Below are 24,442 nucleotides of genomic sequence, written 5' to 3' on the forward strand. Positions count from 1 at the left end.
ACCATCCTTTGAGATTGACCATGGTCCAAAAAAACTCGTTGACATACTTTATTAGGAATTCTGTGTGTATAAAAAGCTAAATGGTTTTATTCAACTACATGGGCCATAATCCAGCATTCGTGTCCTTGTCCAGTAAAAGGAAAAAGGACAAACTATGTATTCAATTTTTTTGTAGGTAGATGCCTACTTTATACGTATTTTACCTATAGCGGTGCATATATCAACTCGAATCTATTTAATACTCAGTTTCGTAATATACATAATATTAATACCCGAGCCGCTCATCCATATTGGTTCATAAATATAGCACCATAATAATGTTAAATAATCATGCCGGTATAAAAAATTTAATACGTTTGTGTGTGTGTGTGTTATTATGTTCAGCGCAATATTAATATCAAAACTCTAATGATGTATTGTGACTTGTGATAAAACTTTTTAAGGCGAATAGGGGAAAGAATTACGTGCCGGGCATCATCTATATTTTTTCGCAAATTCATAAGCTATTTAAGATATTCCCACGTGTTCCCGCGTGATATCAAAATACATTTTCGTTTTATGTGAAGGTATTTAAAATTTATAATCCGATACGTTAAATATTATAATATAGCTACATAGTTCACCAACGATGACAACGAAATTATTATTATTATTTACTCACTCGAGTTTTTAAATCATTTAATTCGATTGTGACTAGGCATATGCTAACGTAAAAACGTTCAACTTATTCGGCACAAGAAAATTTAAGACGCGAAATGCACAAATATAATATTATCTACATGAGTACTCCTCTATTCGTTATATTTTATAACCTCCCCTTCTTCATAAAAGAATAAAAAACCGAAAATCTAACGAAGAAAATATTATAAAATACGTACATAGGTAGGTATATAGATTTAAGTGCGAACGGGTTCCGACTATAATATCATATTCAATCATTGTGGTACTAATTAAAATGACGGTATACGTGTACAAAAAAACACCAGCATTCTAATGCAATCATCAAAACAATGCTAGATAGATGGATTTTAGATTCTGAGCGAAGCGATGAATGTATTGATTTTACCATGATGTGTGTTTTTATTTTTTACTTTTTTTGTGTCTGTCATCACGTTTTGGGGCAGTAAAAATGCTTCGATTTTTGACTTCAGTACCTCGTTCGATCAGAAATTTAATCTAGTTGGTACTTTGGGGGGTCAAAAGTAAAAAATGGTTTTCTTAATTATTGGGATAAACAAACTAAAAATTAAGTTAAATCAAGTAAAATCGTTTTGGTTTTTGACGTTACTTAAAAAAAATGACCATATAAGGCTTCCTATATATTGTTTCAATAGCAGTTGCAAAATAAAAGGAATACATAGTCCCATATGTAAAAATCACGAAAATTCACAAATTATTTTAAGCTAGAAATTCATAAAAAATTTTCTTTTTAAATCTAAGATTTAAAAATTTAATACAAGATTCCTTACAATTTTTTCAATCTTTATCACAAATAAAAATTCCACCTGAAATTCAAATTAAATTTTTATGAGCATTTGAAATTTAAATTTTTACAACATTGGATTTTAACTTTTAGCGATTTCCTTATTTTGGTGTAACTCTAAAACAAATTACCACAGATACTTGAAATTTTGACTGAATGTTTATATAGGCGTGTTATATATTTGATAAAATTTTCAAAATATTTAGATTTGTTTTGAGCTGTTTACTGACATTTTAATTTTTCAACTTTTTTAGTTTTTTTTTCTTAAATATCGATAAAAATTTATTTGTTCGGTAGAAAAGCTTGAAAATTTAATACAAGGCTTTTAACACATTTTAACAATAGCAGTTGAAAAATAAAATAAATTCATGGTCACAATTTTTATTTATAAGTTCAAATTTTTACATAATATAAATCACGAAAATTCGTAAATTATTTTATGATAGAAATTCATAAAAAATTTTCCTTTTATATCTAAGATTTGAAAATTTAATACATAGCTCCTATCATATTTTTAAAATAGCAATTGAAAAATAAAAGAAATGCGTAGTCACAATTTTTTTTTGTATTAAATTTTCAAGCTTTTCTGCCTAACAAATAAATTTTTATCGATATTAATAAAAAAAAACTAATAATGATCGAAAATTTCAAATGCCTATGAATAGTTCAATTTAAGTCGAAATTTTTTGAAAATCGCATGGTGGATAGAATATTCTTATATAAACATTCGGTGACAATTGCATGTATCTATGGTCATTCATTTTAAAGTTACATTAAAAACCAAAATCGATTTTGTCGAAAAATGAGTGTGCGTAAAATTTCCCGTTTTTCCCTTAATTTTTAGTTTGTTTTTCTCGATTATTTTGAAAAGTATTAAGAATTATTTTACTTTTGACCCCCCAAAGTACCAACTAGATTCAATTTCTGATCAAACGAGGTACTGAAGTAAAAAATCGAAGCATTTTTACTGCCCCAAAACGTGATGACAGACACAAAAAAAAAATAATAAAAACACACATCATGGTAAAATCAATACATTCATCACTCCGCTCAGAATCTAAAATATATTTAAAAGCAATCGAAGAGAATACAAAGATTATTAAAGATTATTGTTTTTGAGTAACTCTAAGTCGTATGATAACACGAGTTCAGTTATAAGATAACATTTTAATATTGTATTGATCCAAGGTATTTTAAAAGGTACCTACAAGAAATTAAAAAATTAAATCTAAGAAGATAATAAGTAAAAATGAAATGTTTACAACAGTGCAGAATTACTTCCACTTTTTAAAACTTAAAAACAGTTATTCTACTATAACTGAATTAATCCGCTTAACGTTTCGCCAAAACTCACCATCAATCACTTTCGTTAAAAACAAAACAAAAAAACTATACAGTTACTGTAAAAAACTGTGTATTTTCATTGATTTTCGAAAATATACTGACTTCTAATCTATCTAGTCCTGAAACACTGCACACACACACACATGCATATATAATATATAAATAAAATATATGGTATCAAACTATACATCATATAAATTCGTATTTTTCAGATATATTTGACCTATTTATAGAATAGATATATATTATAAAATTACACTTTTTAGGATATTTAAATTTTTGATTCATTGCGCAAAATACCTAACACGGATATCAGTCACGATATTGTACCATTTTTACCTACATAACATTTTCTTAAGTTAATTATTTCCAACGGTGTGGATGACATGGAAATGTATGCCTAAAAAACTGCTCAAAAATAAATAAAATATTCTGAATTTCTGAATCAACATTATGCTGACTCGTTTATTGTAAAGATAATTTTATGTGAATTACAAAATTTCACTAAGCTTATTTAATAAACTTTAGTCTTTACTATGCTAAGTATTTTATATAGATGGTCAATATAATTTGAACAAATTAAAGTACCAATATTTTTAACAAGTATGTATTATTTATGCATTATTCGACAGGCAATATTATTATACAGTAGGTAAAACGGTTAATATGTATATAAATGCTAGCTGCAATTACGATGATATTATGACAAGACGATCGGTATCTGTCTCTTCATCAGTATGCACTCCACAGTCGCGCGATAGAAAATTACCGAATTAAAAATAGAACTATTCGCAAAATAATGTAGTTAATATAATTTAATGTTTAAATGTAAAATTAAAACTAATAGCTTTAACTTGCTATGAAAAAAAAAAAAATAGAATTTTGAATATTGTTTAGCATATCAGTATAATAATTCGATTTTTTTTCTTGATATTTGTGAGGAGGGAATCGTTCTATGCCCCCCCTTGTATCTGCACCTGGACACGGTTAACCGTTAACAGCGTCCGGTGGTCAACAATTATAATACCAATTAGAAATTATTATATTATTATTGCAGGAATTCGCCGTAGAAAAAAAAATTATTGTCGTTGTCTCCAAAGAAAATAGCTTCTACGGAGTGAGCTAGTACCTATATTGGCTATATTATAAAAGCCACTCACTCGTTCAGGCGTATTTATTTTATCGTCGTCCAGAAAATAGTTACGGTGGTTATATTCTAATAAATTGTATATATAATATTACTCGTATTACGAGTGTGTGTGGGTTGATGGATGGGATGGGTATGAGAGTACAGTATATTATTATAACCACAGCAGTTAATCCTAAACGATGAGCACCAACGGTGTTAGCGTTTACCCTAACGCATAACAAGACGCAATAATAATAATTTTTCCTACATCGTTCGATAATAATAATATTCTAGTCTGTATACAGGGTTAATTGTTTATTCTCTGAACGTGTTCATCACCGCCGTTTTATTATTCGATTAGTGAGCATCTATTTAAGTACAGTTTTTTAGGACTATATAAAAATACGTAAGTACCCGTTTCTTATAAGAACCATAATATTTTTAACTACTATTAGACATAATATCGTATATTCGTATATGCCATTTTTTAAACGAGTAAATCCCCACAATTCCTAAACCTATTATCGAATCTTGCGTACAATTGTATTATATCCTTATAGAATTTACAATTACTTGGAGAGACTTCTCTCATGAATTTCAATTTAAACAATAATATGTTTTACCTATCACCCATACCGAGTGACACGCGCTAAACCTATATATACAATCGCCTTACCTGTTGTACACTAATACGCACAGACCTAATGACTCTCAGAAATTAATTAGATTAGCGCTTTTAGCAGTGGTGAGGTACGATGGTATTATTGGCTTGCTGTTCACCGTTCCTTTCAAAGCACAATGACTTTAGATTTCATGTAACACTGCACAATATTCGGTTTGAGCTAACTTCCTAGAACTCTCAAAGTATGTTTATCCCGACACTCTACCGTTTAAAACTTTAGAACGTCAAATGCGAATGTAATAAAACTCAAGCACGGTTTTTGGTTGGAAATTCTTTTATCAGTTTAAGATCAAACAAAAATAAAACAGGTTACTACGGTCGTCGCTTACTCACGCGTACGACCGACATCGCACTCCCCCCCAATAGTAATATTGTAATATTGTAGTAATATATTATAATATATTGATGACGTTGATGATATTGATTAAAAAATAATATTGATTAGAACAATAGTTGTCACAGCTTTAGCTAGTACACAGCTATTACTCACTTTTTGTAATGGAGATGTGAAGTCTGTATTAATAAATTGCCCATATAGGAATGAGAGATAATTCGATTTTCGATTGCCACTAAGATGCCCTTACGTCCGATCATACCTGTCGTTTAACAAAATACGAAATTTATTTTCTTATTACGAATGCTTACACCTAGTATTAAACACTATTTCCACACAAGAAAGAACAAAATAATCAGTTGTTATATTACTGCAATATATGATATCGGCGTACAATTGTACTTTTAACTCGACAATTCCTTCGTTAAGACCACCATAGTATATTGGCTATAATATCATAAAATTGTTGTGACACATTTTTAAACTAACAATTTATTTCAAATTGTTTGTGGTCTTGTAAAGTACTTGAAAAAAGTATTCAAATACTTGCTCAAAGTATTTTTATTTAAAATCAAATACTTAAATTTTCAAGTAAACTCAATAAGTCAAAAACTTATTCTTTTTATATTCCACCAAATGGTACGGTGTAAATGAACGACCTATAAAATTATCGTACAACCATAAAAATCGGTTCAGTTGATTTGTAAAGTGTAAACAATATTTTATCAATAATTTGAAAGTATCTATAAATACTTTTTTTAAGTTTTTGGATTTTTGTACTTAAATACATTTTTTTTTACTGACTACTTACTGCAGTTGTAGTACTCATGGGGTATTCATAATTAAAAATACGTATTTTTAATAATTTTCAATTGAGTGTCTGTATTTAAATACTTTTCGATATCTTTTACAATACTTTTATGATTGATGTGAATTTGTTGTGTACGTTGTAATTCATATCATATTATATTATTAATTATTATGATTCCTTACTAAATCATAATTGATTCAGACTTGATCTCGTTTGTTATTATAATAAATACACAGTTATTAGGTTATATGTTTATGCCATATTAATATAATGTTATCCCGTCATTACGTTTAATGCGATTTACCTAATATTTATTTGGTACTTTAAAATAAATACTGATAAACATAAAATACATCTACGCACGTATGAGGTATCGGATATAAATATATAACCTGTAAAGTATTAATTTATTTCAATATACTGAATACAATTTTTGTTATTAACTATCAAAATATGATTGATGTACATTTCAATTTCATACAAGCACACCTGAGGTAGTTTCCATATATAGTTGGAATACTTTAAGAGTGCTTAAGTTTAACTTTTTAAATTGTAGTAGTGCACCTCATATTTACGTTTTCTGATAAAAAATATTTATTTATATATACTTGCTAGTATACCACTATACGTCTATACCAAAGCGGTAAACACATACTTATTATTTAATTGTGGAGTTTATTATTTAAATATTTGCTAATGGATTAAATGTTTAACAAATTAATCATATTATAATATAAATGTATTAGTAATTATTAAAGGGTCTAGATTCAAATTTTATTTTATTCTAAATTTCGTTTCTAATTTCATGAAATATGGATATTTTACACTTTAAAACAAAAACACTTGTAACAAATTATACAATATAAAATTAATTACAACATCTGATTTAAATCTGATAAGTTAATGAAGAATCAAATCTGTATAATATTATTATTTAAGGTCAATCTATAATAATTTATTATAGATAATGTTTATTATTAATAAATATTTTCAATGGACGTGTAATATTCCAATAATCGTTTGCTTGATGATGTCTTTTTGTTACAAGTCTTAACTCCTAATATTATACATATACACTATCCCATCTATTTCTAAATTTCTACCACAGCGGTGCAATTTTGAAGTTAACGATTTCGATCAGTTTTTGTCCAATTACATTCGATATGCAAAATAGGATTGGTCCTAATTATACAATATTATACGCTCGCTGTAGGTTCTTATTTTAAGGATTCTCCATAGCTTCCGTAGACTTAAGATCATAATATATTTATGTCTGAAAAAAAACTTAGCTGGCTTTCGATTTAATTACCTATACTTTTAGTGTTATCTTTATAGACTCCTCAATTTTGTAATAGTTATGAATCATAACTTATGATTTTATGAATGCCAAATTCTAATAATGTATGCAACATATTATAATACAGTTTAATGTACGCGAAGTCTATATCTAATATGAATGTACAATCAATACTTTATATAGCCATATTAATTAGGTACCTATATTGTATAATATACAGAGTGATTCATTAAGCACGCTCACTCCCATTATTTCATTTAAAAACTAATTTATTAAAATTCTGACTTTTGAAATTTTTCTGTACAATATAAGTGATATAAGCTTCTGTTTTTAAGATGAATACTTATTTAGTTTTAGTGAATAATTTTTCTGAAAATTTTGACATATCAAAATCAAAATTCTGTAAAAAGTAGTTTTCGAGTACAATCTGTCTTATATACATGTGTGTATATTTATAATATTATATAAATTACTGCGACAAATATTTTATTAATTAAACCAAAAATTTTCATTGCAGACGATTACAATCGAGTGGTTTTGGACCAATTGCAAAACGTACCGGATTCGGATTACATCAACGCGTCATACGTAGACGTGAGTATAAACTAAACAATCATTATCGTTATAAACTATATTTATATTATGTTAAATATATCATAACAATAACACTAACAAGAGTAAATTTACCGTGGGGAACAAAATATATTGTAATAGTATAAGTTCAGGGAATATTTGTAATTTTTGGAGCGTTTAAATATTTTATTACACTACTGCAGTGTAACAATGTTATTTGTTTAAGTACGGTCGTATCGGTCAGGTTGGTATCTAAATACTTAGTTTCATATCAACGGTGTTGAAAATTAAATCCGTGAAATTCATCGACACACGAAGGAATTGACGTACCTATAGCATGTTATAATGTATTGCCACTTGTCTTGTTGTTCGGCTAATTTAATTAATCTGCGATGCAGGGTTCGGGTTTTAATCTTTTCGGATTTCAATCGTCTCATTAAAAAACAAATAAATAAAATAAAAACCGCTTTGGTCTGTAACTTTTCGTCGGAGAAATTTAAATAAGCGTACCTATATAATCCGAGTAATCATATATACATATATTGATATATCATATAGGTACGATACACCGCGTGTTTACTTATGTACTTGAAAAACGAAACGTTTCTAATTTTTTCGCTGAACTAACAATATTTTACTTTCATCAAAACCTATTGAATAAGCTCAATCTAAGCAGCAGCAAACTTCAAATTCCTCGGATTTTAATTATCAATCGTTAAACTTCATCTCGACCGATTTTATAGTCGCATTAAAACGTATATAAGCTTATATGCATCACAAAGGCTGGACTAATATCTGCTTATGTTGTTGGGTTATACGAGTTAATGTTAAGTTGAAAATTGCAAATTATTATTTTTTTTTTTTACCTTAACTGGTTAATACTGGATTTTCGATTTAACTACTAAATTAACTTAATTGTTTTTAATCAACACAAAATATACGAATTAAAATTTCAATTTAATAAATCATGTTAATTTATTTTATTTAAAATTTAATTTTAGGTGCACCCTCAGATATTTAACTATCGGTGGGTAATAGTGTTATTTTTCCTTATAAATATTTATAGTTTTATCACAGACTCTCCCCCTCCTCTATTGATTTACCCTAATTACGCCTATAACTGCTACAACAAAATAACCTATAGGTACTAATCCTATATTAGTATATTACCATTTACTACTCAGAGAGCTTAATACTAGTTATATCACTTTGTACGTACGTATTATTTTCTTGGCCTAGTTTTTTTGAATTATTTCTATAATATTTATCTATTGTGACATACTTGTACCTACCCTAACCTAGTATATTTTTAAATTCTAATATTAAATATTATTTATATAATCAATTTGACAATATTTTCAAATACTTGTATTCAACATTTATCTCAGTATTACATAACATGTAAGTACTAGACTACAGACAATACATAAAATGATTAAAATGATAGTCAAAGTAGGTAATAATTTATTTATTTATTAGAATATTATAGATTAAAAGACCAGTTAGAACACACGAGTATATTTTAGAGTAGGTAATAGGTATACTTAAATCGACTAATGCATAGTTATTATTATGGTAAAAATACTATTTTTTATTTATTTTCATATAGCGAACTGTTTTAGAAACTTTAGTTTATTCTCAAAAACAACTTTTGTAATAATTTGTACATGACCTCACCACGCCTATAACTCAAAAAAGTGGTAGTAAAATCAAAAGATAATATACCTATTCAATTTCATGATCATTAAATCCACTATCATTTATTATCTAGGAAATACCGATAAATAACATAATACTTATAAGTCAATTACGGAATTATATATAGCCCGATTTACCTGCAACAATAGATGGTATACTCCGGCATTACTGACATTGCCCAATCATTACACCTACATTTACGGTAACAAAATACACCTATATTACTTTTTAATATAACTCGGAATTTACTGCTTTATAAAAAAAATTCCTTTTATAACAGTGTTTACTGCAGTATATTATATGGAGACTCCCGTTATATAGTTGCAGGTATATACGGTATTTTATTTATGTTGAGGTTAAACATATATAACACCCAATACATAAGAAGTATATAGTGTTCATTTGATGCTTCCGTTTCGAAATTTAATAACACTGCGCAATGACCTAGTCCGCAAGCGGTTATAGGTTAAAAAATAACTGCTACAAATGTACTATACCAGCCCGACATAACCATTGCAGGCGTATTATTATTTTCAATCTCGCGCCCGGAAAACAATCCGACGACAACGACGATCGATGTTCCGTCGGAAATAATGGGTATGTGCTCAGTGAATTCGCAACTATATTTTCATTATTTTTTTTTTCGAAAAACGACCTCGCCTGAGTAGGCGTATACAACGTCCGGGCGTTCAGATTTTCCGCTGTCTATGATAACACGCTTTTTGATAGAAAAAAGATGAGTATCTGGCCAACCCTCCCTCCGCACTATTTAACCGGGTAAAGCAACGATGGTGTAGAGTTTATTATAACAATATTATTTTCTGGTATGCTCGGAGTCAGTATATAACAAATTCGCCACTTTGATTTTTTTTTTTTGATTCCATTATGAATAGGTTTAAATACGCGTTTTCCGATCATTCTTCACCGTTAAAAATAATTATATTTATATTATTATTATTATTATTAAAACTATTTAACTTTATCACGTATAACTTGTAAAAACATCATCGAATCCAAATAGTTGAAAAATGTAACTCGATCAAAACTTTGCCACAATGTGGGTTCTCAATCTTTTTTATACCACTCATGTATATGTATTACGGACCAGTCGTGTATCACTAAAGACTTAAGATAGTTATTCCTTTATTCCTTGGGTATTGTCGGCCACTAGGACCATCCCGTCAAACAACCAATCCTCCAGGTCTCTCTGTCCGCTGCTTTTGTTTTCCAATCTGGGCCACCGTTCAGCGATTCTACGGCTCTCTTTACTAAATCTTCCCATCTTAAACGGGGTCGTCCAAAAGGGCCTTTCCCTTTTAGGTTCTCTGTCAATATGTTTTGCTTCTGAAAGAGTTCTTCTAGTTCTTTGTTTTTCCTTATTCTCCATCCCTCTGTTTCCTCTTCTTTTACTGGGCCAAAGATCTTTCTTAAGATTTTCCTCTCTAGAATAATCAGTTTGTTTTCCTCCGTTTTTCTTAATGTCCATGTTTCTGCTCCGTATGTAATTATGGAACGTAAAAGTGTAATATATAATTGTAACTTTATATCTCTCGACAGGGATCGTAACCCTAGTATCCTTGTAAGACCGTAAAGATATATGTTTCCCAATTGGATTCTTGCTGCTACTTCTTTATCAGTTTCATTTTTTTCGGTCAAAACAGAACCTAAATATTTAAATAGTTTGACTCGATTGAATTCATGGTTGCCAACTCTTAAGTAAGGATACATTCTGGTACTATCTCTTCTCCCCACCACCGTGTATTGTGTTTTGTCTTCGTTTATTTGTTAGCCAACCTTCTTAGCTGTCTCCTCCAAACGGCCGCATAATGATCTTAATCCATCATGTGATTTATCCATGAGGACCAAATCGTCTGCATAAGTCAATAATGCCACGGAGGAGCCTTGTAGTGACATCCCCTCCTGGGCTCCAATATTAGTTTCCCTGATAACCTTTTCTAATACCAGATTAAAGAGAACAGGTGACATTGAGTCCCCCTGTCTTAGGCCTGAATTCACACTTATTGGGTCGGTTTCTGCTTCTTCTACTCTTATTTTAATGAACGTTTCCATAATACATGATTCGATTAACTTAACTAATTTTTGTGGGAAGTTATACTCTCTAAGAATATTTATCAAGCTTTTGCGATGAATACTATAGTATGCCTTCTTGAAGTCGATAAAGAGCACGTGCATTTCCTTGTCAAATTCCCAGGTCTTTTGGAAAAGTTGTCGGAGAATAAATATTTGGTCTACCGTAGATCTTCTTGGCCTAAAGCCTCCTTGATAATCTCCAATGATTTGCTCCGATTTTGTTCTTAACCTTGACAAGGTACAGTTCGTGAAAACTTTATACGCAACACTTAGAAGGGCAATTCCGCGATAATTATTGCAATTTTGTTCATCCCCTTTCTTATTAATTGGGAATACTAAGGCTATTTTCCAATCTTCCGTAACCTTTTCGGATAACCATATTCGGTGGATCAATTTCCACAGCCTGAACGTCATTTCTTCTCCTTTTTTGAGAAGTTCTGCATGAATTTGATCCTCGCCAGGTAACTTATGATTTTTCAAGATGTTAATTGGGATTTTATCTCGTCCAATGAAGATTCTGGGCATTCTTGTTCTTCTCCAGTTTCTAAGTTAAGGCTAAAGACTTCATCGGGTGCTTCACAGTTAAAGAGAGTATCAAAATATTCTCCCCACTTTTTGGATAATTCTTCATTCGTGGTTATCAATGCCCCATTGTCATATTTTAGGAATCTTTCTTTCTTCTTGTATCCACCAGTAAGATAATTTATGCGTTTGTACATATCTCTAGCCCTGTGTGCTTTGTAGTCTAGTTCAGAATTATCCATTATATTTCGAACATATTTCCGCTTTTCACCTCTTAGGATGTTACTTGTTTCCCTTAGACGAGTTTTGTACCTTGCGAACAGTTCTTCGTTTCTCGTATCGTTTAGCCAATTTTGTCTTGCAACCTTTCTTCTCTGCAGCGCTTCTTCGCAAATCCTGTTGAACCAGGGTTTAGGTTTTGGCTTTTTTGTTCTTAAAGTCTTGTTAGCTACATTGCTTAAAACATCTCTAATTTCTTCCCAACCCTCATCAATATTTCCTTCGGATATTATTTGCCTTTCTTTGTAAAGCGTTCTGTTTAAAAAAAGTTTGCCTATATCATGATTTTCTAATTTATCTATGTCAAGCCTTTTTGAGTTGGATGGATTTTTTTTACCAAGTTTTTTGAGTTTCACTTTTATCCATATGCCTTATAGTAAGTGATCATAAACCAATGTCTGCTCCACGCAATGTTCTTACATTCAATAAGCTGTTTTTGAATCTGGAGTTTACTAGTACATGATCTATTTTGTTTTTGGATCTACCGTCTGGAGATACCCATGTATACTTGTGTATATCTTTCTTTGGTAACATAGTGCTCTTTATCACCAGACCATTTCCTACTGCAAAATCAATCAGTTTTGCACCATTCTTATTCGTATTTTCATGTAGGCTATGTGGTTTCCAATGACATTTCTATAGCATATCTCTCGGCCTAGCTTAGCGTTAAAATCGCCTAGTACTATTTTTATTGTACTAGTTGAAGAGGCAAATACATCTTCTAATGTTGCATAAAACAAATCTTTTTCGTCTTCATCCTTCTCCTCTATTGGCGCATGTGCATTAATCAAAAATACATCAAAGTTTTCTGATTTTATTGTTATAGTCGAAATTCTTGGGCTTATATCTCTAAATTCTTTAATTGTGTGGATTATTGATTCGTGTATAGCAAATCCTGTACCTAATTTGTGAGGGTGTTCACATTTCCCATTGAAAATGGTTGTTTGAGATACTTTAGTAGTTCCGGTATCTTCCCACCTAATTTCTTGCAAGGCTACACATTTCATCTTATATTTTTCTACTTCTGTCACTAAATCCAAAGTTGCTCCTGGTTTGTACAAGGTCCTTACGTTCCATGTACCACATAATAAAGCTGATTTCCAGTTTCCTTTCTTTTTTCCGTTAAATCTATCCCGAGGCTTGTTTTTTTGAGTCCTGAACATAGCTATTTTTTATATGGATGGGTTGTTAGCCCATCGCACAACCCCCAACCTGGAGGACCAGACTACTCCAATCAGTTAAGATCAGAGTAGGGCTATTGCAATATACCTAAATGCATTGGGCGATGAGAACGCCACTTTCCCTACGCCGAACGACTTAAAATAGAATTATTCAAAATTCCAATATACATATTAAACAATAATTTTTGCACAATTAACAGTTATACTTAGTAGGTACTTATTTAAACATCAAATACCTAATATTAGATCTGTTACAAACATTATTAGTAATAATAATTTATTAAATTTCCATACTACCACCACACGGTCTTCCAAGTATACCATGTAGCCTTTAGCTATGTACCACAAATGGTACCTGCACTGTTTGAGAATATATAGAACGTATATTCCTTTGATAGCGCACCAATAAATATTTCAGAATTTCTTTGTTTCGTCCAGGCAAACTCTATATTATAAGCGTGCAGTAGATAATCGATACATAAGAAATTCGTATCTAAAACTATAATATAAAATATTATTATATAACGATGACCGTGACTCACGGTGAACTACAGTTTTAATAATAAAAACTTTTCGTTTGTATTTTTTCACCGGAAAAAATGGTTAGGACCATACATAGATATACATTATGTACCACCTGCACAAACCACGTGACAATAATAATATAATAAAATACGTTTGTGATGCGGATGTAGTGAGCATTATTATATTAACAAGGTATGGAAAAGTTTTATTTTTAATAGAATTATTTTTTTTTGTTGTATTAGAAAAAAAAAATTATCTGTCATATAAAATTATACAAATCTTCACGCGAAATTATCGAATGTGCAAAATAAAAAAAAAATTAAATTATTTCAAAATTATTCAAAAATAAAATACAAAGTTTTCGTATAACTTTACAAATAACTTTTACAATGCATTATAACACCATCAATCAGATCGTCAACTTTTGTAATTATTAATACTTTTTCCATGTAATATATTTTGTATGACTTAAGGTATATATTAATTATCTATTATTACATAATAGGTACGGTACGAATTATGGGGTGTAATAATTAAAATATAGTATACATAGCATAATATTGTATTTATGATTAATGTTTAACTTGCGATGTCGTTACCAAATAGTTTTTAATTTTTATTTTTTCATCAAAACTGTATATAGCTATAGCTTATTTTAAAACTGTATAATTTTTTTTTAAATTAACAACCGAAAATGCTGTAACATTAATTATAAAATTATACCTACTATATTATGTACCTATAAAAATATCAACGTTGTTTTCATTAATTTATGTTGTAATGATTTTAAATCGTACACTGAGTTTTGGTTTTAACATAAACAACTTAAATATATAGGAATAATATGTCTAACCATTTTAATAAATTATGTATTTACTAAAATAGTTCTATATTTTCAACTAAAAGTTTTAACCAATAAAAAAGCACACCTCAGTGTAGTAAAAACTAAACGGTCGACATCATAGGTATTTCAACTCTTTTTCTCATAATCTTTATAAATAAATAATACTTCATTTTTGAATTCTTTAGCAGCACAGTTTATTCAACGTTAACCAGAATTAATTAGAGTTGGTTTGAAGAACTTGGTTTCAAAAGTTCTTTCTTTAAACTTTTACAATATATTACACCTATGTTATATAACTATCATGTACTTTAGTTCACGATTGCAGTTGAAATATACAAGTTCAATGAATTTTTAGCAAACTCTTTGTAATAAACTATATTATAAATAGTGCCCTGAAATAGAGTTACACAAACTTTTACCGGACATGCTGTACATGTAAATATAATTATTTTTTTTTTTTTTTTTAAATTGCATATACAAATTCAGTAATCGTACGTATATATTACAGTTTATATTAGATAAAGTTTTAGAATAGTTCATTTCGTGTTTTAGCCGTTTTATTATTTATTTCTATGAAGAGTCAGACCACGAAAAGTTTGCATACATAAAACACAAATTAGGAAAGTTTGACTTATTTTGATAAACTTTATTAAAAACAAAAAAAACTTAATTCATAAAATAATGTTATTGTTACGAAAAACAAAAACGAAATGGTTAAAAGCAAAATTAAATTGTACCTTTTATGAGTAAAACTAATGGGGAAAATATGTTGCATATAATAAAAATTACGATTCAAACAATCCAATAAAAGCGTTTATTTGATAATTTTAACTATTTTTCTTTCTATGGAACATAATTTATTGAAGTTTCAATTATTGCTAAAAGTTATCGAAAGGAATCAACTTTTTATATTCGAATTATAATGATCATAATTAATACCTTTTGTATTACAATAAAAATAATTTAAATAATATGAATTATATTCTACAAAATTTAGATTATACCTAGTCTAAAGACCGTTAATCAAGAATGATTTATTGTTTAAATTTTGAACATTTGATACGATTTCCACGTTTGAGATAAACTGTGCAGATTCTGAACATATTGGTTCTCGTGAAGAAAAAAACACCCTGTATATATTATATATAACCCACTGTAAATTAAACTCTATTTCCATTTCAAAATCAATATAATTGTTTATTTTCTTTTCGAAGCGGTACGAAATGAAAAAAAAATAAAATATACCGATGAATAAGAATCTCACGGATAAAAAAAACTACATTGAATTTAAAAATGAGAATAAAACGTTATCGATCATTTTTCCATTCCTATGAAAATAATTTCCTCTCGCCTTTTAAGTGAACTGTTGCAGATCGCGGAGATCATCATCATATCCTTTTCATACCGTCTTTCTGCGATGCAGCTCTCTCATACCATCGTTTTGACTGCGCAATCTAAAGTGCTTTATTATGTCATAATGCTTTAGACCGCAAGCATGCATCGACGCTTAAAATGTTGATTTTAATTTTTCGCTATTCGTTTGTGTACCTGCGCGTTAACGAAAATAAACAAAATATAAACTGACTGCGGTGTGTATAATACAATACTATTATTATACAAAGTCACACCCTGGCGTATAAATATTGTTATTATCTATATTTACTTAGCATATACAATTTTGGAATCGCGAATGGTGTGTGGGTTATTTTACAGGGTGGAGAGCACAGCTCATCATATATTTAACTCTCTCTAACCGCCTATATTTTCAATTAACTATCAATAATTAAAAAAAAATTTAATTTACTTCACCGATAATATTTTTAAATGTAGTAAATTATCGACTTCTCTGACAATTAAAGAAATGTAAGCTGCAGACGCGTACACCTGCTGCAGTAGCATTTTTTTACAGCTATATCTAGTCTATTTTTTAGCAAACAGAGTAAAAACAAAACCAACCTGTAGGTCAGTTATTAGATCGCTCAACTGGTCGTATTATCCGAAAAACAGTATCCCTTCACAATTCACACCTCACAACCTCACATTGAATGATCACCGACCCACTTTTTTTTTTATCATAAACGAATTTTTTTTTTGGTATTTCAAAATATTGTGTACACAAATAATATATTCTATAATATTTTTTATATCGTTTAAAATTATGATTCTAAAACCAAGATATGCTTACCGCATATAGTTAATTGTTTTTTTAATATATTATGAGATTACAGCTGGCTTTACACGCTTTATTCGCTGTCGTGTATTCCATAATCTGCAGATTATGAAAAATTTCGTCTTTGTTCGCATTTTCTTGGCAAGCATATATCTAGCATCTGGTTAGAGCTACGAGCTACTACTTAACCTTTAATTTTTTAAATTGTATCAGTAATAAATAATAGATAACCATTTTACGTAATTTAATATATTTTTTAACTTGAAGGATCACGATTGATCCGTAGTGTTTACAATAACGGTATAATATCTGAAAAAAAAGTTTGATAATCTCTGGAATAGTAGAATCAACTAAAATATAATGTATATAACCTACTAAACCTATCCTCGTCGTTAACAAAATTCTTGACAGACTATATACTTCTACTATCGTCGTATATAGCATAATAATATTATAATATAATGATGATTTTTGCAGTCGGCCGGTAGTACTGCAGATAAATTATTACAATATTTCGCATATATAGAAACGGCGGGTAGAGCCCCTTATTCCATGCGTGGCACGTAAGTAGGTTTATATATATATATATATATATATTATACTGAACACTGAAGGATGCTCGTCACCCCATTTTCGTTATCGAATAGCGAACGGGGGTAGCAGATGGACTTCTTCTGGTTCATTCCCGGACTCGTTCACGTACTCGGGTCGACCACACGTAATCAATTAGTCTAAATCTGCACAACGTCCATCATGCCTCTTTGGTAGTCTTTAAAACACGGTGAACCGACGAGATCACGATATCATACTATATATGTTCATATTTTAATATATATATATATATATATATATAGACATATAGTGTAAGGTCCGCGTATAATATAACCACCCTAGTCCACCCACTTTACGCTATGTATAAACGCACACTACATCTCCCATCCTGCGTAAATACAGTGAAGTATCGCAATGCATATTGTGTAAATAATATAAAAATCGTGTGCCTAGATGATATTTTATAAAATAAAAAACTTTTAACCGTACCTATACCTATATCTCGCCTAGACCCCAGAGTTATATAGTATTATCGTACCTAATTAACAATATTTATTTTTAAGTGTGACTTGACTATACATATAAACGGGACTGGCGTTTCAACTAGACTTGGCCTCATATACCTACTGACACGTCACAATAATAATTCATGTAATCGTTTCACAACAAAATATAATAACCTTTGACTATATTATTATTATCTCAGGTTGTCATGTTATGCTTCGATGACTTTATTATAATTTATAATAGTACTATACACCTTATATTGTTATTATATCGTAAAATAATTATAAACCTAATATCATGCAGCACCTACCTACGATGTACCTTTATTTTTTGGCAAACTGCTAAACGCATACTAGCAATCTTTAAAACAAATTTCGTAAATCGATCTGGCCATTTGGGTGTGGTTCGTAAACACTTTAGTACTATATTTTATGCATTAAAAATACAACCATGCTATAATATTTACCTATAGTTATTACAGTGTTTTTCGCTATGAACTTCCGTCAGTTTTTCACAAATTAAAAGAAAACTTCATGGGTAATTTAAAGTTTTATTAATAAAAATAACTATGTTATTATACGTTTGCAGTAAATTTAATGTATAAACTATAAATTATGTACATTATAGTTTTAAGTACATACTTGTAGAACATATTATATAAACAACAATAAATTATTTATTCATAAGGAAAATAAATATTAAAACGTTTCGGAAATTAATTTACAAAATAAAGCAATATTGAATATTATAGTACACATTTAAATTTTAATATTATAAGAAAATTCATTTACTATCATTATTTAATAATATGCATAGACTGAACTTGCCATATATAGTACCTAAAATCACGGCTGGTTAAAAATATCTTGAATATTTGGGTCCACGACTTTCTAGTTTCCAATAAGTACTCATAATATATACGACCTCATTGCATTGCAGAGTTTGTCAGTAACTTTTAATTCACATTTCAACAAAAATAATACAAAAAGCTCCAGATAACACACTCGTACCCATATTAAGTGTTGAACTACAGAAATCAGCAATGTAATATTAAAACAATAAATATTTTGCAGTATTTATGTAAAAAATGTAATATGTCTAAATAGTTTTTTTATTTTTTTTATCGAGAATAAAGGCTTAAAACTTGGTTATTACCCTGGAGTTTTATTTACATAATTACATTTTATATTATATTTATGATAGTTTAATTATAGTGATTGGTAATTACATAATATTATGGGGTTAGTAGTTTTACAGAATTATATATTTGCATTTATTTTAGTTGTACAGTTTTATCTTAATATTAAATTTTAAGTCAATGCCTATGGATTTGAAGAAGATATGTATCAGGTGTGAGGTGTGTATTGTGTTCTCCATCGGGCATCGACGAAGGTTGGTTGAGGATGTTTCTTGCGTTGGAGAATAGCGGACAGTCTGAGACTATGTATTTGATTAAGAACGATTCATTGTGTTGTCTACAGAATGATTGCTCTTCATGTTTTATGATATGAATGTGGGTCAGATTGGTATATTATGACTAATCCTTGTTCTTGTATTAATAAATTCAGAACATGTAAATAGTTATTGCTGGGTCTCATTTCAATAATCATACAAAATACCAAATGGGTTATATAATTTAATATATATACCTATTACCTTTACCTATACCTAGTGTATATAGGAACCACTATCATCAAACTTATGCAACATTTTATTTTTAATACCCAATTAATAATAGTTACATCGAGTTCCACGGTACATATGTATTGTATTTGATGAAGTAACGACATTCACTAGCTTACTACCAACTACGCCTTTATTGGTATATTATCCTACCCCAACAATCTATATTAATTACCAATTTAATATTATATCGCGGTATTGCGCAGTACCTAGTTTAATAATAATATGTATTGAGTCGGTGTTTTATAACGACGATTTACAATATAATATAAGGAATAAAAAAAAATGCAATTCTCGACGAAATGAAAAAATCGCGAATTTTTAATAAACCATGCCTATACAAATACCTATAAAATATATATGTCGTTAACACTTAGTGAAATCGATCTTTTCATCAAAAGATTACCATTTCGTGAAATGGACACACGTTTTTTACACTTTGTGAAAATCAAAAATATTTCACGAAGTGGTCACTCAAACAACATTTAAAAACTTATTCTACCCTTATAAATTTAACTTAAATAATTATGTATAGCAATAAAGTTTATTTATATCATATTAATTTATTAACCGTATTGTAAACATTTTTTATTTATTAGAGCAGGAAAATGAATTGTGACAACGACTGTTACATTTTAGACTACCTTTAAAACAAACACATATTTTGGTTTGACAAGCACTTTTACGCGAACAACTTAACGGAAACCTAAAACGTCAAGTTTGATTATATACATATTAACCTCGTGCGTATTTCAAATAATACAATAAATGCTTAAGTAATATCTAAATTATTCTATACGACTATTATACTGCAATTACCAAGCTATATGAAATGTGTAGATGATATTTATTGGTTTTGATAAAAGTCATAATCATAATGATGATCATAAACAATTAACCTTGCGTTAAACTGTCCAAATTGTATCTGGAGGCCAGGGATTTTTAATTTGTTCGTGTAATAGTGCTTGTAAAACCAAAATATGTGTTTGTTTTAAATATAGTCAAAAATGTAACAGTCATTGTCACGATTCATTTTACTGCTCTAATAAATAAAAAATGTTCACTATAGGTACGGTTAATAAATTAATATGATATAAATAAACTTTATTACTATACATAATTATTTAAGTTAAATCTATAAGGGTAGAATAAGTTGTTAAATGTTGTATTTCACTACACAAAGTGAATGAAGTTTATGAAAAAAATTACACAATGTTAAATTTGAGTGACCATTTCGTGAAATATTTTTGAATTTCAAAAAGTGTAAAAAACGTGTTTCCATTTCACGAAATGGTCATCTTTTCATGAAAAGATCGATTTCACGAAGTGGCTACGACATATTATATATATGTTATATATGTATATAATAATATCATAATAAAGCCGTTCGCTGTCCGTCCGTGCAGTCTAAATCGGATATTCGTATCGAACGTAAATCACCAATATAATATTATAATTATTTTTTTTCTCTAGCAGATTCTTTGCGCGTGAGTGTAGCTGGTGTTTTCTTTTCCCGAACGTATTTTCCAGGTTCGAGTAAGATTATTGTAATTTTATCCAAACCATATGGCCTCTCGCCCGAAGGTACAATATAAGAAAATTCGCGAAAACTCGGACTCCGCGTGTGGTTAATCCACCGGGTGGAATTACTGGAATTATTCCAGTACCAGCGTTGTCTTGATTAGAACAATCGCTTCCGCTGCCGTACCGTTCGTTTACTAAACTTTTCGTACCCGTCTAAAGGTCGCCCTGTTATATATATATATAACTGCATATTATGTATATGTATATATATATACGCATAAGTATAACGATATAATTTATGCGACCCAAATCCGCGATCCAGCTGCCGCAGCCGAGTATTCTAGAAAACTAGCCCCGTCAGATCATTGCGAAGCGCAAGGGTTGTCTAATATTATGTTAACAACGCAGATGATAAACGATAAACTAATATATATATATATATCCATTGATGTAATATAACTGAACTTTACTTTTGTCCACAACCATTCACTATCTTAAAAAAAAATATTATAATATTGTATACTGATCAGCGAGTCACAGACATGATATAATTATTTATTTATATTATTTTATTAATCTCAATGGATCCGGCAAATTTACTAAACAGTAATTATTAAAACAATCAATTCAGCGTAACACAGTAATATAAAAATAGAAAGACAAAAATAAAGTAACGGATAAAATAATATTCATAAAGTTAGAATTATAAATAAATTGAATAATTAGATTAATAATAAATAAAAAACAATTAAATTACAATATTTTAACTTAAAGTAATAAAGAGACCGATTACAAATGTTTAAAAGATTTTAGTAGATTAAATGGAATAGGTACATATGAACTTAATATGTGTTATATTACTATTTTTATTTAAAAAATATGCCCGTAGTCATTTTGTTTTAAAAATTAAATTCTGTATTCTTCTTGTACTGATTTATTTTCGTATACCGATACAATAACTAGGTATGGCCGTATGGGCCATCTCAGAGAATGAAACAAATTTAAATTTAAAATCGTTGTGATAAAATATATGAAACTTTTGTGATAGTTTGGCAAGCAACTTTACACGGAAATAGTTATTGATATTTTATCTTAAATAGTCACTTCATAAAAGAGAAAAAGTTCACGCCATACTGTCTAACCACTCTTAACATGTTTAACCACAAATTTATGTTGGTGCAGCGACAGTTTAAATTTTTTCTCTCTGAATTAAAAAAAGTGTGCTGTGTGCACTATCTGCTATTTCATACCGGTCGTTTGGCATAAGTGGTAATAATATTATATTATTATTAAGCTGAAGCTAACATTAGGAAAAAATCGCTTTGAAAAAACACTAAATATTTACACTAGCATAATATCGTATGCAATACAATATAATACGTAGGTAAGTAGCATAATAGTTATCGATGATTTGACAACTTTTATGCACACTTTTCCAGGCAGTGTATAATATAAATAAAAAATAATAGTATAGTACCTATATACCATCATTTGCAGGTAACTATACTATATACGTACACAGATCGTCGCACATTATACAGTTCGATTCGTGCCGAGTTCGAATACGACGTGTCCGTGACTCGAATGGAGAAAATATATTCGACTTCAGACTTTGAGAGTTAATAAACCGTTTTTACCGTAAAAACAAAACAAATCGTTCAGATATCGCGTAAACAGTAAACAGTAAATATATCATATTATTATATTGCACTACACGTCGTCAGGACGTCATGTCGCTATAATACTATTATTATGATTATTATTATAGTTGTCGTAATATATTATATACCTTAGTTATATTGCAACGAATTTCGATTGTGTATTCTAATAATATATATATATTGGAAATCCGTACATGTCAACAACACTTTGATTCATTACCACTCGAATAAACAGCGAAGTAATACTATATATATTATAAGTACACACGCGCGTGCGTAGTAATAATATATTGCACGGAAACCTGTCCTTATTATGCAAACACCGCGGTGTATAATGTACACACATAATATAGTTCGCAGTTTCGCACATCGCACTGTTCGCAGTCTCGCAGTGGTCCCCGTCAGTGGTTCATCGTTGCCGTAATGGACGTACGTTTCCCCAGCCCTCCCACATTGTATTTTTGCAATTTTTTTTGGCCAATATTTTGTACTGAATTTGTACGATAAACGCCTAAATTTGTACGATTTTATTTTCAGAACCATACAAGAATTCGAGTGGGGGGCTATAGAAACGTTTCTCCAGCCCCCCCCCCCCCGTTTCTAAAATTATCTATTTATATAAAATTTCTATGCAAATATTTAGTACGGAATTTGTACGACCATTTGCGAAAATTCCTTACAACCGAAAAACGCATTTTCCTAATATGACGATTCCCCAGCTCCCCCACCAGACTAAAATTACATTTTCCGAAAAAATTTCTATGCAGATATTTAGTACGGAATTTGTACGACCATTTGCGAAAATTTTGGAAAATTCCTTACAACCGAAAAACGCATTTTCCTAATATGACGTTTCCCCAGCCCCCCCACCAGACTAAAATTACGTTTTCCGAAAAAATTTCTATGCAGATATTTAGTATGGAATTTGTACGAATTTGTACGACCATTTGCGAAAATTTTGGAAAATTCCTTACAACCAAAAAACGCATTTTCCTATATGACGTTTCCCCACCAGACTAAAATTACGATTTCTGAAAAAATTTCCTATGCAGATATTTAGTATTTGGGTATTTATAAACTGTTCGTTGCTGCGATAGATATGAAACTCGTCGACCTATGGCGTGGTACCGGTTGGGGTATAAATATGATTTTAGAACACGCTACAACATGGTGCGTTAGCACCACATGAGTGGCAAAAGATGTTCAATTTTTCGGACAATTATCTACTATCTTGAAATATAATAGTACAATTACTACAATTGGCAAGTTTGGGCTAAGGTCTTGATGATCGAAGAAACAAGATAGATAATTATTGAAATATTGATTATTTGTTGATTTTATATGAATCATTAAAAAACAGTGACAATTTTAAATTAATATAAAGTTGGTTTGAATAAAAAAACTGTTCCAGTTTTGTTGTACATTTTCTCATATTTATTTCGATTACTTTAGTAGGGACTTAGCAGGTACTATCTGCCTAGATTGTGTTTCTCTGATTTAAGAGGAGCAAAAAAATCATGCTTTTAAAATTGATTCAAGCAATTATAAATGT

The 24,442-nt window shown here is 29.6% G+C and overlaps 1 protein-coding gene across 2 annotated transcripts in view; it reads left to right on the forward strand.

Moving 5' to 3' along the window:
* Nucleotides 1–24,442, forward strand: part of LOC149054380 (receptor-type tyrosine-protein phosphatase kappa-like) — a 208,325-nt gene that overhangs the window by 166,542 nt on the left and 17,341 nt on the right. For both annotated transcript variants that reach the window (XM_089230349.1, XM_089230350.1), the window contains one exon: nucleotides 7,598–7,674. In XM_089230349.1, the coding sequence (XP_089086475.1) occupies nucleotides 7,598–7,674 (77 nt within the window). The remainder of the gene's footprint in view (nucleotides 1–7,597; nucleotides 7,675–24,442) is intronic.

The sequence above is a fragment of the Diuraphis noxia genome, unplaced genomic scaffold, assembly GCF_037042655.1.
Source record: "Diuraphis noxia isolate RWA-SAM2 unplaced genomic scaffold, SU_Dnox_SAM2 contig0007, whole genome shotgun sequence".
In the NCBI taxonomy this organism is placed as follows: Eukaryota; Metazoa; Arthropoda; class Insecta; order Hemiptera; family Aphididae; genus Diuraphis; species Diuraphis noxia.